Source organism: Lithobates pipiens, unplaced genomic scaffold (assembly GCF_037356315.1).
Source record: "Lithobates pipiens isolate NorthernLeopardFrog02 unplaced genomic scaffold, aLitPip1_a1.2 Scaffold_13, whole genome shotgun sequence".
NCBI lineage: Eukaryota > Metazoa > Chordata > Amphibia > Anura > Ranidae > Lithobates > Lithobates pipiens.
In genome coordinates this window covers 496,832,636-496,846,878 of record NW_027507718.1, presented here as the reverse complement: position 1 = coordinate 496,846,878, position 14,243 = coordinate 496,832,636, and the positions used below count along the sequence as shown (strand labels likewise).

Sequence of the window (14,243 nt, the reverse complement as noted above, 5' to 3'; positions counted from 1 at the left end):
CAACACTAACACAATAGTAGCAGATTATTATTGTAGTGGCGACACTTTTGCCAAAGTGTACGCTATGTGCAAATTTAGTTTTTTTTCTCAGAACAGTAAAGGGGTTCTGAGGGTTGATTGTGCAGGTTTAACTTTGGCCTCAGTTTGGCTGGGCTGTGTTAAGGTTCTGTCTGGTCATGTGTACAGTTAGGTGCACATGACAGGCCCAGAACTAGGCCTGGGTGGACGTTTTGGGTATCAGCTTTCCTCAGAGCCAATCAGTGGGTGCCTCTGGCCCCGCTGAGGAGTCTGGGGAAGGGTACTTAAGAGGCTGAAGTCACGTGTTGGGGGTTGTTGGTTCGTGAGGCCTGAGGTGCCTGTTCCTGAAGCTGGACTGGGGTAGCCCTGCGAGGGGTTCCGGTCACGGGAGCGTGTGCCACTCTGCAACATGGTCAGTTTGACTAGCCCCATTAGACCCGTATGATCTGGGGTAAGGATCCATCTGTTCCCGAGTCTTGGAACCGGCTGGTCCGAGGCGCAGTAACTGAGGGAGGATTCAAGGTGTCCGGGTGTGCTCTCAGCTTGGAGGGGCACCACAGCTCATATAAGCGATCGGGGGAAGACTCTTCAGAGGAGGGCCAACAAGCTGGCATCCCAAGAAGTGCCTGGTTGCTGGGTTGTCAAGGACGCTAAGGGATCCACATTTTCCAGTGCTGCCAAGGAGACAGAGAACGTTCCAGGTACTGAGGAAAGGTTCCTGTTCACTTTTGGCTGCAACGTGTTCAAGGTAAGAGACTCTGCAAGTTCTGGATTAATGTGCTGACTGCCATAATCTCTGACTAGAGATTTGTGCAGCGTTGAAGTGCCCAGCTGCGAGTGGCTACTCTCTGGGTTGTATTAGAGACTTTCTAGTGATTAGCAGTTCAAGGTGCCTGAGATTCTTCACCCTTGCCCTCTGTTACCATACGAGACTGTGTTTGTTGGATGTTACCCCTGCAAATAAAAACCTTTCTAAAGGACTTTTATGTTGTCAGCGTCCAAGGTTGTTGGGTACTAACACTGGGAACCCCTAGACATGGAAGAACAAGCCAAGCGGAGGTAACCGGTAAGCTCAAAAGTCAAGGCCACCCCATTGAGGGTTATAGCTGCTACATTATGAAAAAGTTAAGTTGAACTGTAGCTTGCTTCACTATTGTTCTGCTGCTGTGCTTATGATTAATTGCTAAATAATTTAGGTTCTCTGACAAACGGACCAACTAAGATTGACTGTCTTCTGAAATGATTCAGTGTGTGTGTCTCTCTCTGCTAGCAATTGTAAGTGAAAGTAAGTTGGCTGTACGTGTGTACTTAGTTCTAGCTTTTTACTGCTCCTCCTCTTTGGTTACAATCAGCCAATAACATTCATCATCATCATTATTTTTATTTTACTTCCCCCACCCAATTCCAGCAGTAATCTTTTCTCTCTCTGTCAAATCTTTTCTCTCTGTCAAATCTTTTCTCTCCGTCAAATCTTTTCTCTCTATGTCGAATCTTTTCTCTCTATGTTGAATCTTTTCTCTCTGTCAAATCTTTTCTCTCTCCGTCAAATCTTTTCTCTCTATGTCGAATCTTTTCTCTCTGTCGAATCTTTTCTCTCTGTCAAATCTTTTCTCTCTCCGTCAAATCTTTTCTCTCTATGTCGAATCTTTTCTCTCTATGTCGAATCTTTTCTCTCTGTCAAATCTTTTCTCTCTCCGTCAAATCTTTTCTCTCTATGTCGAATCTTTTCTCTCTATGTCGAATCTTTTCTCTCTGTCAAATCTTTTCTCTCTCCGTCAAATCTTTTCACTCTATGTCAAATCTTTTCTCTCTATGTAAAATAATCCTGGACTAATAGAGGTAAGGTTAGGCGCATTTGACCACAGGTTCGATAGACACAGATTGTTATTGTCAGTGTCATGTCGAATCTCCTATCTATATCGAACTGTTGTCACAACGAAAACAAAAATAAAGCAATTATTTATGTTGGATCTTTTGTTTTTCGGATTCTGCACTTTCGTTATCGTTTGTTAAAACAATAACGAAAATACCTGAAATTCAGACGAAAATGCATTCGGACAAAAATGAATGCACATGTCTACTTATCAATCAAACCATCCTCTTTGCTTCTTCCAGGACCTTCTAGCTTATTTGTCCCCTCTTCCTATGCTCACCTCCAGGACTTCTCCAGAGCCTTTCCCATCATTTGGAACTCCCTACCCCAATATGCCTGACTATCTACTACTCTGACTAAGGGATCCCTGAAAACTCATCTCTTCAGGGAAGACTATTCTGCATTCACCTAAAAACTAAACTTTTACTTTCTTATAACCTTTTCTATCACTTGCTCCTCAATTTTAGATTGTAAGCACTCATCCATAGCATAGCATATGTAAGCCTAGCTCTCCAAACTCTCTGGTCTTGCATTGTATTGCAATTGTACCGTCTCCCTTTATATTTTAAAGCACAGTACAAACTGTTACCACATTATAGTTACATAGTAGGCGAGGTTGAAAAAAAACACAAGTCCATCAAGTCCAACCCATGTGTATGATTATATGTCAGTATTACATTCTATATCTCTATATGTTGTGGCCATTCAGGTGCTTATCTAATAGTTTTTTGAAACTATCGATGATCCCCGCTGAGACCACAGCCTGTGGAAGGGAATTCCACATCCTTGCCGCTCTTTCAGTAAAGAACCCTCTACGTAGTTTAAGGTTAAATCTCTTTTCTTCTAATTTTAATGAGTGGCCACGTGTCTTATTAAACTCCCTTCTGCGGAATAGTTTTATCCCTAATGTGGAGCCACCATTACGGTATTTGTAAATTGAAATCATATCCCCTCTCAAGTGTCTCTCCTCCAGAGAGAATAAGTTCAGTGCTCGTAACCTTTCCTCATAACTAATATTCACCAGACCCTTTATTCGTTGTGTTGCCCTTCTTTGTACTCGCTCCATTTCCAGTACATCCTTACTGAGGACTGGTGCCCAGAACTGGACAGCATACTCTAGGTGTGGCCGGACCAGAGTCTTGTAGAGCAGGAGAATTATTGTTTTATCTCTGGAGTTAATCCCCTTTTTAATGCATGCCCATAGTCTGTTTGCCTTGTTAGCAGCAGCTTGGCATTGCATGCCATTGCTGAGCCTGTCATCTACTAGGACCCCCAGGTCCTTTTCCATCCTAGATTGCCCCAGAGGTTCTCCTCCTAGTGTATAAATTGCATTCATATTTTTGCCACCCAAATTCATTATTTTACATTTTTCTACATTAAACTTCATTTGCTATGTAGTTGCCCACCCCATTAATCTTTTCAGATTTCTTGCAAGGTTTCCACATTGTGCAGATAAATTATTGCCCTGCTTAGCTTAGTATCATCCACAAATACAGAGATTGAGCTGTGCACCCCATCCTCCAAGTCATTTATGAATGAATTAAATAGGATTGGTCCCAGCACAGAACCCTAGGGGACCCCACTACACACCCTTGACCATTCCGAGTACTCCCTATTTATTACCACCCTTTGAACTCGCCCCTGTAGCCAGTTTTAAATCCATGTACTCACCCTATGGTCCATGCCAACAGACCTTATTTTGTACAGTAAACGTTTATGGGAACTGTATCAAATTCCTTTGCAAAATCCAGATACACCACATCTACGGGCCTTCCTTTATATAGATGGCAGCTCACCTCCTCATAGAATGTTAATAGATCGGTTTGGCAAGAAGGATTCTTCATGAATCCATGCTGATTACTGCTGATGATACCGTTTTTATTACTAAAATCTTGTATACAGTCCCTTATCGCGTTTGACAGGGTGGACTGGGAGTATCTCATGGCAACCCTGTCTCACTTGGGAATCAGCCAAACCTTTCTATCTCACATTTCAGCACTATACCATTCCCCTACAGCTCAAATTCATGTTAATGGTACCCTAAGTGAATCATTTACACTCTATAATGGTACACGTCAGGGCTGCCCCCTCTCACCGATTTTATTCGCTCTATCCCTGGAACCCTTCCTCTCTACAATTAGACACAATCCAAACATCCATGGGATCACTGTTGGTGATCGAGAACATAAATACGCTGCTTATGCGGATGATATTCTGTTCTACATACAACAAACCCTGATTTCCCTTCCCAATCTGCTGTCTGCCTTCTCACAATTCGGTCTCATATCTAATTTTAAAATTAACATGTCCAAATCGGAGATTCTTAACGTCTCTATCCCCGGGGAAACTGTGGTTCGTCTTAGAGATTCCTTCCCTTTTAGCTGGCAAAAACACAAAATGAAATATTTAGGCATCTACCTCACACCTAAACCCCAGACTCTATTTTGCATTAACTATATACCCCTTCTTAATGCAATTCGAATGGACTTACAAAGATGGTCCCAAGTCGCACATTCGTGGTTGGGGAAAATGAGTGTGATTAAAATGAATATCCTACCCCGGATTCTGTTTTTACTCCAGATGATCCCAGTGGGTATTCCAGCTAGTTTTTTCACGCTCATAGATTCACTGATCTGCAGATATATTTAGAAAAGAAAGCATCCGAGACTGTCCCGAGCCCTTCTAGCCAGACCTAAACGGCTGGGGGGCCTGGCTTTACCTAACGTAAAACTGTACTTTTTAGCCGTTGTTTTCAACAGGATATCGGACTGGAAATATCACAAACATTCTAAACTATGGGTTGCCCTTGAATTGGCGCTCAGTGGCACGGACCTCTACACCCAAGTATGGATCCCCAGGAAACATAGGTCGTTAGCACCTAGCTCCTCTCCTCTCACCTACTCTACTCTACGGTTCTGGGACTCGATATGTAAACAACACAAGTGGTTATATCACTCTCCAATTATGCCTCTGACGGGTCATAATTACTTCCCACCAGGAAACATTGACCCCAGAATTCATTCCTGGAACCTGGGTAATACACCCCTGCTACACCACGTCGCCAACCTGGATGGCATTGTGCCTCTATCTCAACTAATTCCTCCCTCACGGGCAACGCCCATGGATCACTGGACCTACCATCAACTGGCTGCCTTTGTACACTCCCTGCCGAAACCATTGCGCTCCCTGGCTGATTTAACATCGATTGAATCGGCTTTCACGGAAGACCAGCCGGTGGAGAGGCCTTTATCTTTTTTTTACCACGCTTTACAGCTTTTGTTGATTTAGGCTGCATTCACACCTGAGCGTAGCTTTTTCAAGCGTTTTTTGCGGCGTTTTTTACCGCGATCCGCTGCGTTTTTACCACGATTCGCGGCATTTTTTGCCGCATTTTGTCGCGAATTTGTGCAGGGCAAAAGGTCACCAATGTTAAGCATTGCAGATACAGCGTCAAAACGCCCATAGAAACGCTCGTTGTCGCGCTAAACGCTCGAATCGAGCGTTTCCATTAGTTTCTATGGGAATGAAAACGCCCAAATCAGCCCGATTCGCACAAAAAAGGGTCCGGAACTTGTTTGAGCTTCAGGCGTAGGGCTTCAGGCGACTTGGAGTGGAGATGTGAACCATCTCTATTGAGAATAATGTATTTTTCCCCTCCAGCGTTTTGTAGCTTCAGGCGTAGGGCTACGAAACGCTCAGGTGTGAATGGGGTCTAAGGGCTTCCCCTCCTTTTTGTCTAATTGGGAGAAAGGTTTCGGAGGCACAAAAATCTACTATATTATCGATGGCTCATCTAACATCCACGGCCTCCCAAACGGCAGAAGTGAACTATAAATTGTTAACAAGATGGCACTATACCCCAGCTGTCCTACATAAGTTGTTCCCTCAGACATTGCCTCTTTGTTGGAGGGGCTGTAGGGAACGTGCCACACATGCCCATATCTGGTGGTTCTGCCCACTCATACGGCCATACTGGCTAACTATTCTACATTGGATGAAAGTCATTTTGGGTTATGAGTTACCCAATGACCCATGGGTCATACTTTTCCATTGCACAGGCTCCCCAGCAGGATCCTATAAAAAATCTTTGACTCCACATTTGCTTAATGCTGCAAAGGCACTTATTCCACGTAGGTGGAAGCAACCCACGACTCCTTCTTTACGTCAGTGGTTGATGGAGGTAGATCGCATATATTATTTGGAGGATCTTACCTACTCCCTACAGAATAAATCAGACCTGGGAAAAAAGATTTGGTCCTGCTGGTTAGCCTTCAAGTGTACATCAGGGTATACGGACATGATGTCACAAGATGGATAAGTTATTGTACTATCAGGTGTCCCGTCTCTCTGGCGGGGATAGGGCCGAGGCAGACCCTTACTCTCTCTTCCCCTTCCTCCCCTACCCTTTCTGGTTCTTGACCTTCTTCTCTCTATCTTTCCTTTCCACTCTCCCCCCCCCCCCCCGCTTCCTTTCTATTAGCTTGGTACAATGTTATTTGATTGACGCACCAAGAGACTTTGCAGTCTTGCAGTTGCAGCCCCAATTATTGGTTGGTAACTGCTCTTCTTGTTAAGTTGGTGGGCTTAGAACATAAACGGATATTTACTTTCGATTTGCTAGCACCTTGGTGTACTATGCCTTGCACTATAACATCTGCAGCTCTTGTCTTACTTTGCGCTGTATATTGTATGTGCCAAGCTTCCTGTTATTGTTTCTTCGTTTTCTTCTTTTTCAATAAACATAAATTAAACAAAAAAAAATACAGTCCCTTATCATCCCCTCCAAGAGCTTAAAAACTATTGAGTTAAGCTAACTGGCCTGTAGTTCCCAGGGATATATCTTGGTCCTTTTTTAAATATTGGTACTACATTGGCTTTTCTCCAGTCAGCTGGTACCATTCCAGTCAGTAGACTGTTTGTAAAAATTAGGAACAATGGTCTGGCAATTACTTGACTGAGTTCCTTAAGTACCCTTGGGTGCAAGCCATCTGGTCCCGGTGACTTATTAATGTTAAGTTTTTCAAGTCTAATTCTAATTCTGTCCTCTGTGAACCATGATGGCGCTTCCTGTGACTTGTCATGAGGATAAACCTTAAAGTTTTGGTTACTGAAGTCCCCCGATTCCCTCGTGAAGACTGAGGAGAAAAACAAATTCAATACCTTCGCCATCTCCCCATCCTTTGTATACAGATTCCCTTCAACATTCTTTATAAGGCCAATATGTTCTGTCCTCCCTCTTTTACTATTTATATACTTAAAGAATTTATTGGGATTTTTTTACTCTCCTCCGCTATGTACCTTTCCTGTTTTATCTTAGCCGCCCTGATTTCACCCTTACATTTCTTATTGTATACTTTGTAAAGTTGGAATGCTGAGGATGATCCCTCAGCCTTGTATTTTTTGAAAGCCTTCTCCTTTGCTTTTATATGCATTTTTACGTTGGCGTTAAGCCACCCAGGACTTTTATTATCGCTTTTAAATGTATTTCCCATTGGGATGAACTGGCTAACGTGTCCTCAAGAGATTTTATCTTCTGCACTCTCTGTGGGGACGGGATGAGTTCTGAGACCTTAGCCTTATAACAGTGGTCAAGGAGGGTTGCCGACCAATAATCATCCTTCTACTTTATGCCACGTATTCTTGGGTCATTTCGCAGGCTTTGAAGCATGAGGTTGCCCATGCACCTCAAATTTGCTGAGGCTTGAGAAACAGAGTCCTCAGGGTCATTCAGGATGACAGCATGTGGAACTTCCTCCTCCCAGCCACGTACTACTCCCAATGGTCCTGTGGTTGGAAAGCCATCGCTTACAGATTGATGCATGTTTTCCTTCTTTCCTCTTTTTAGCAGGACAGCGACATTGCGGTGGACAGATCGGACTCTTTTGACACTTTTTTGGGACCAGTGAGATGTATACAGTGATCAGTGCTATAAAAATGCACTGATTACTGTGTAAATGTCACTGGCATGGAAGGGGTTAACACTAGGGGCCGGTCAAGGGGTTAAGTGTTCCCTGGGAGGTGTTTCTAACTGTGGGGGGGGGGGAGTGTACTGACTGGAGGAGGAGAGAGATCACTGTTCCTGATCACTAGGAACAGCAGATCTCTCTCTACTCCCCTGTCTACATTGACAGGCCCCCATTCTGGCTCTCTTTCCTGCGATCGCGGGTGGCCGAGAAAGCCCCTCCTCCCCTCTTCCAGATGAAAGAAATAAAAAAAGTCCCGTGAGGACTCCTGGGATGTATGACATCATTTTGGCCTAGGCCATAAATCAGAAAGCAACTGAGAAATGTTAAAACAATACATAAATAAAATGAGTAACTATAATATCCCTTCCTATCTATTTACTAATGGAAGCAGCATAAGGAATAAACATGGTTAAAGTGGTTGTAAACCCTCAGATACATCTTTAGCTTGTCAGATAATACTTTTCTCAGGCAGCTGATCACTGCCTGAGAAAGTGCACTTACTTGTTTACTTTTCATAAAAATCGCTGTTTTATAGTCCATGACTTTCAAGCGCGGCATGTATCCTATGCCGCGTGTGTTTTTCCTGCTTGTCAGAATTGGAATGTATGTGAGATTCTCCTCAGAACGACACAGAGGAGAAGTCTCGCGATGTAGATATCAGCCTGCTCTTCCTGATACTCCCCCTTGTGATCGAGGCTTGATTACGACGCTACGGCGCATGCGCGAGATTTCGTGAGAGAGTCAAACTAAGGGTGGAAATGACGTCCGCAAAGGATTCTAAAATCAGCAGTAAAAATGGTGCGGGCGATACCCGGAAGACAGTGCTTTATAAAACTTCTCAAAAAGGTAATTCTAACGCTCGTTTTTGGAAGATTTATAGATATTATGAATGCTGATATTAATTATTATACAAACATTTGAAAATTAGAATTTTTTTGGTGGGGTTTACTTCCTCTTTCAAGTGTAACTAAAGGCAAAACTTTTTTTTTAGTTTTGGATAAAGTGGAGAAGCATTCCCCTTCTATATTTGTCCTGTTTACTGTTATCATTGAAAGTGGAAGTAAAAGAAAATCCCAAAATTTGGTTTGTCCCCAAACACTAATAGAGAGAAAATCTTCCAATGGGGATTCGATTTCTGGTGACCTGGGGGTCCCCAGAGAATTCCCTTATTTGCAGGGATTTCCTCTCATTTCCTGTTTGGCTGTGGCACAGGAAGTCAAGGCAAATCTCCCCAATGGGACACAGATGGCAATTTTTTTTTTATATAACCCGCCCTTGCTCAAAAAAAAAAAAAAAAAAAAGAGGTTTTGCCTGTAGTTCTACTTTAATGTTGATTGAGAGGGTTTAGTTCTGCTTTAAATAGGAAATTACTTTCAGTTGGGTAAATATGAATTAATAATCAGTATATTGCTATTTCATATATACAACATCACTTGCCATCAGCATGTGGTAAGTCTCAAACCATAGCACTTGTATTCCGCTGCTCCAATAAACAGCTCTGCTTTGAAAAAAACAGGAGAGATAAGAGAATACACACAGCTGAAAATATCAGAGGAGGAAAAAAACATCCTACCTCTTTATTAGCAAAGATGGGTTTGAATAAGCCAGGCTGCCAACAAACATATTGGCAATACTATATATAAATATAAAAAAATAAAACGAAGTATTATATAAATATATTTATTATAATATATATTATAATATTATAATATAAATGTATAAATATTATACATTTATAAATAGTATAAATAAATACATATGTTATAATATAATAAAGCAAATATATAAAACATCAGTTTGTAGACTTAAAAAAAAAAATGTAATTTAATTAAATTTATAAATTAAACTGAAATATCAAGAATTGCCAATACAACCAAATCTTTAGCCTCTAACAGTCAAAATCCAGTTAAGGTTTGAATCTGATTGGTTAAAATGTCGTACAAGCCAGACAATTCTTTTTTGAGACTTTTTTTTTTTTTTAACTAGGCAGCGTTTGCTCAATTGCCCCCCGCGTCTCACCTGATCAGCAACGGCACGTGCCAACTTGTCCATCCTGGAGCCGGCTTCGGCAATCTTCTTGGCAGCGTTAATCACATCGGATGTGTTCTTTAGTGGACCTTTCCCTCTGCAAAAAAGAAAACAGTCTAATTGCAATTCAGGACTAAAATAAGCACCTGATCCGAACTACCTTATTCATCGATCGCCCCTTCTCACCGTTGTATAAATGATTGGTAATTTACTGTGAGTTCACCTCTTAATGGCACGCTGGAGAAAGGAGGAAACCTGCCAGCTTCCGCTCTTATCTGAATTTCCTCACCGGCAATTTACTTTGATGGCTTGTTCCAGCTCATGAATTATATTTAATAGTATGTACATTTTTAAGTGCTCATTAAGGAGACGGGCCTGCTGAATACAAAAGTTGGAGAGGACCGAGTCACTTTTAGAGACTGCTTGGTCCAGTGAGCGCAAAGGCGTGTTGGCAAATGTCCTCTCCATCACCGGCCGCCATCCAATCAGGATTTGTGCAATATGTGCATCTATCCATCAATCAATTTCGCCATGTCGTAAAAAGCTTATACCTGTTTGCCTCCATTGTTCAATGAGCCGTTTTAATGGAAATTGCTGTTTGAAGAGGAATTTTGGCCTTGTAGGGTACATCTTATTAATGAGGAACAAAACTAGTGGTTTAAACTGAAGGGAATCTACTTTTTTTTTTATATAGAAATATACATTATGTGAGATAAATCCATTTATTTTATGCATCAATGTCCTATTAAAGTGGATGTCCAGTCAAACTATGTCAGTTTTGGAAGGTCAGATTTTTGATGCTCTCTGGGGCTCTGTTAAAGTGGTTGTAAACCTGAAAAAAATAAAATGTTAAAGTATAACTAAAGGTAAAACTTTTTTTTTTTTTTAAGTTTTGGGCAGAGTGCAGGAGGATTAGAAGGATCCTTTTTTTAGAGGATTTTTTTATTGCTGTCTGTGTCCTTGTTAGGAAGATTCCTTGTCTCTATATGTCCTGTTTACCGTTATTATTGCAAGTGAAAGTACGGTAATACAAAATCTCAAATTTTGGGGTGTCCCCAGAAAAGTGATAAAGGGGAAATCTTCCAATGGATACACTAGTTCTATTGACCTGGGGGTCCCTAAGGGATTCTCTTAATTTCCAGGGATTTCTTCTCACTGTTTTGGCTTTGGGACAGGAAGTGAAGGTAAATCTCCCCAATGGGACAAAGTGGGCAAAAATACACCTTACAGGGGTTATAACTCAAAAAAAAAGAAATGTGGCTATATTTCTACTGTAAGTAAGCATTGTACCTTGTAGAGCAAAGACTAGAAGGCATCTGTTCCCAGTCTTGGAATGAAAGATAAATCCAGCATTATGTAATCCTTCATGCTTTCTTGCATGCTTTCCTAACGACACATTTGAAAAAAAATTGTGTTGCTATTCTCCTGCTCCTTTGACTTACAGACTATTTAATGTCCCTAGCGGCCCTAGTGCTAGTTTCAGCTTTATGTAAAACCCTTTGGCCTAGGACTCTATCCAAGCAGTGGCAGCTGATGCTCCACTTTTGAGGGGGGCAGCAAGCACACCACCCCACCCCCGTTAAGTCGGTTGAACAATCCTTTAAACCCCCCACCCCCCGTCACTTGGCAAACAAACCTCCCAGCCCCCCTCTGTCGCTCGCCTGTCCACCCACCAGCCCCACAGTCACTCTACACCATGCAGGTTGTGGGCAACTTCGGCTGCTTCTTCCTGTGTCTTCTCCTCAGGGGCTTCCCCCCTGCTTCTGCTCCTGGCCAATATGGTCGCTTCTCCTCTCGGCCAATCAGGTGTTATAACCCCCTTCCTGATTGGCCAGGAAAAGAAGCAGGAAGTCAATAGGGAATATTAATTTGCTATTGTCAGACACCTGGGTGGGCTCGGGGCACAGTGCACTGCGCCCCCAGCCCACCAATTTTTAGGCCAATTAGAGCCTCAGGCTCTAATCATGTGCTTCAAAAAAAAAAAAAAGAACCCCATTGAAATCCATGTTTCCGGCACCCTGCAAGTAGATTAGGGGCCAGGCACATGGATTAGGCCCAAAATGGAGTGGCCACCACTGCATACAAGACAAACCCACCAGGCAGAAGCACCCTATTCCTTGTTCAAATTTTTAGATTTGACTTCCCTTCCAGCTCCAGCATACCTCCCAACATTTTGAGATGGGAATGAGGGACACCTACTGGCAAATGCATGTAGGCATAGGACACGCCCCCCCCCCCCCCCCCCGTCATACACCCTTAAAGGAGAATTAACAAAAAAAAGGTTAATTAAATCCACAAGGCCATTTTTTAACACTACTATTCCTTTATATTAGCTCTTAAAATTTACAAATGCAGCAATTAGAATTTGGATGAAATGTTTAGAACTGGGAATCACTTTTTGAAAGATAAAAAGTGCATTTTATATACAACCAGGGGTGGCCTGACAACTTATGTGGCCCCCCGGGCAACAGATTATGGGCCCCCCAGGCAATCAGAGATTATGGGGCCACACAGTATACACACACAGTATATAATCACACAGTATACACAGACATGTACACACAGTATACGCAGACATGTTTCTATTGGCTGAGAAGGTACTGGAGAGGTGGGGCAGCTATAATCTCAGGATTTTTAGACCAAAAGGATGTCGGTAAGGGACATTTCAGACAAAGATGTAAAAAAAAAACACACATTTTTACATACTGTACCTGGTTTTACTGAGGCTGGCAACCCTGATGGGGCCCCCTAGTGGCCCGGGGCCCTCAGGCAGTGCCCGAGTTGCCAAATGATCAGTCCGCTCCTGTATACAACTATATGGATCAGACCAAAATGAGAGACAAATGAGGAGGAAAGAGAGACAGAGGGACTTTGCTCCAAATCAGGGACAGTCCCTCGAAATCAGGGACAGTTGGGAGCTATGCTCTAGTGACCAGAGTTACCAGAGACAAACAATGAAAACCTGATAAGGGTTCTAACCTATCCGGCTTAATTTAACACAGAAAAAAAATAGCATTTAGATGTAGAAAAAGGTACAAGACGACAGCTTACGCTTATTGTAAAATATGAAACGGCTTATTTTACTGCTTTTATTCCTAATATTCTGCTAGGAATTCTTCCCTATACTGCACTATGAGCTTCAGAATGATGTCATGAGCCAGAGGGACAACGGTTTGAAGAGACCTCGTTGATAGGTAAATAAGTAATAACAATGCTAATATATCTATTTGTTGATTGAAAAAGTAGCCAAAGGCGTTCCTGTGCTGGGAACAACATAAGACCTTTCATAAACAAAGAAGCCATTTACAGTAAGAGCAAGGTATTTTAAATAAAGGCAGCAGATACAGAATTAGAGATTGTCCCCACGGGAGCGTGGCTAGTAAACGTGGTATGAGCAGATATTTTTAAAATATTTTTATCATTAAAGAGGATCTAGCATCAGATTTTTTTATTATTTTTGAAGTGCATGTAAATCCTAACAATACAGTAAGCTTCTCCTAATGACTCCCTTTTGGTTTTGCAATGGGACACGGTCTTCTGATTTCCAGCCTCATTAGAAGATACCAGCTCTGAAGAACACAGAGTTCTTCTGTGGTTTTAACAGGTACTGTAATCTCTGGCTTGGCAGCTCACACCACCAATCTCCCTTACCACTGACCTCAGGGCCGTCTTTAATATTGATTGAACCCTGGGCAAAACTTTTCTTGGGGGCCCCCCATGCAGTTTAGCTCTCCACCTGCTCTGAGACATACAATAATTAGCAGTTAGACTCAAAATCAGTTTACTGATTTAGATCAGGCAACTATTGTGATTGGTTGCCAGAGGTTAGTGTATTACCACTCACTGATTAGTTGCTAGAGGTTACAGCACACATTATGGCTCACTAACTAGTTACTAGAGGTTACAGCACATGATTTCTGCTTGTTGATTAGTTGCTAGAGATTACTGTGGATATGACCTCAGGGGGGCATGGCATACATATCAATGCCGCTGCTATTTACATATGAATGACAGTAATTTACATGTAAACACAGGGTCTGCAGGTGAGTCATCTGTACACAACTATAGGGCAGAGCTGGGTAGCATTAGTAGCAGCACTTCACACTGAGATATCAGGACACAGTACAGGACTAAAACCTCAAGGGATGAGGGAATTTAAACCTGGATAGTTGGCAAGTATGAGGCAGCTGCTTTGGGCCCCACAACAATGACAGGGCCCAGGGCAGCTGCCCCTTTTGCCCTGCCTTAAAAACGGCCCTGACTGACCTCTCCATGCCCAACCTCAGGTTCTAGCTGGGAGGACTGCTGCGGGCATTGTGAAATACAGCTGACAGCTCCTCGTGGAGGCACCATTGACC

General features: G+C 42.5%; 1 protein-coding gene across 2 annotated transcripts in view; it reads right to left on the bottom strand.

Moving 5' to 3' along the window:
• The window catches only part of CTNNA2 (catenin alpha 2), an 877,929-nt gene that overhangs the window by 212,836 nt on the left and 650,850 nt on the right, over positions 1-14,243 (bottom strand). For both annotated transcript variants that reach the window (XM_077478018.1, XM_077478019.1), the window contains exon 9: positions 9,877-9,982. In XM_077478018.1, the coding sequence (XP_077334144.1) occupies positions 9,877-9,982 (106 nt within the window). The remainder of the gene's footprint in view (positions 1-9,876; positions 9,983-14,243) is intronic.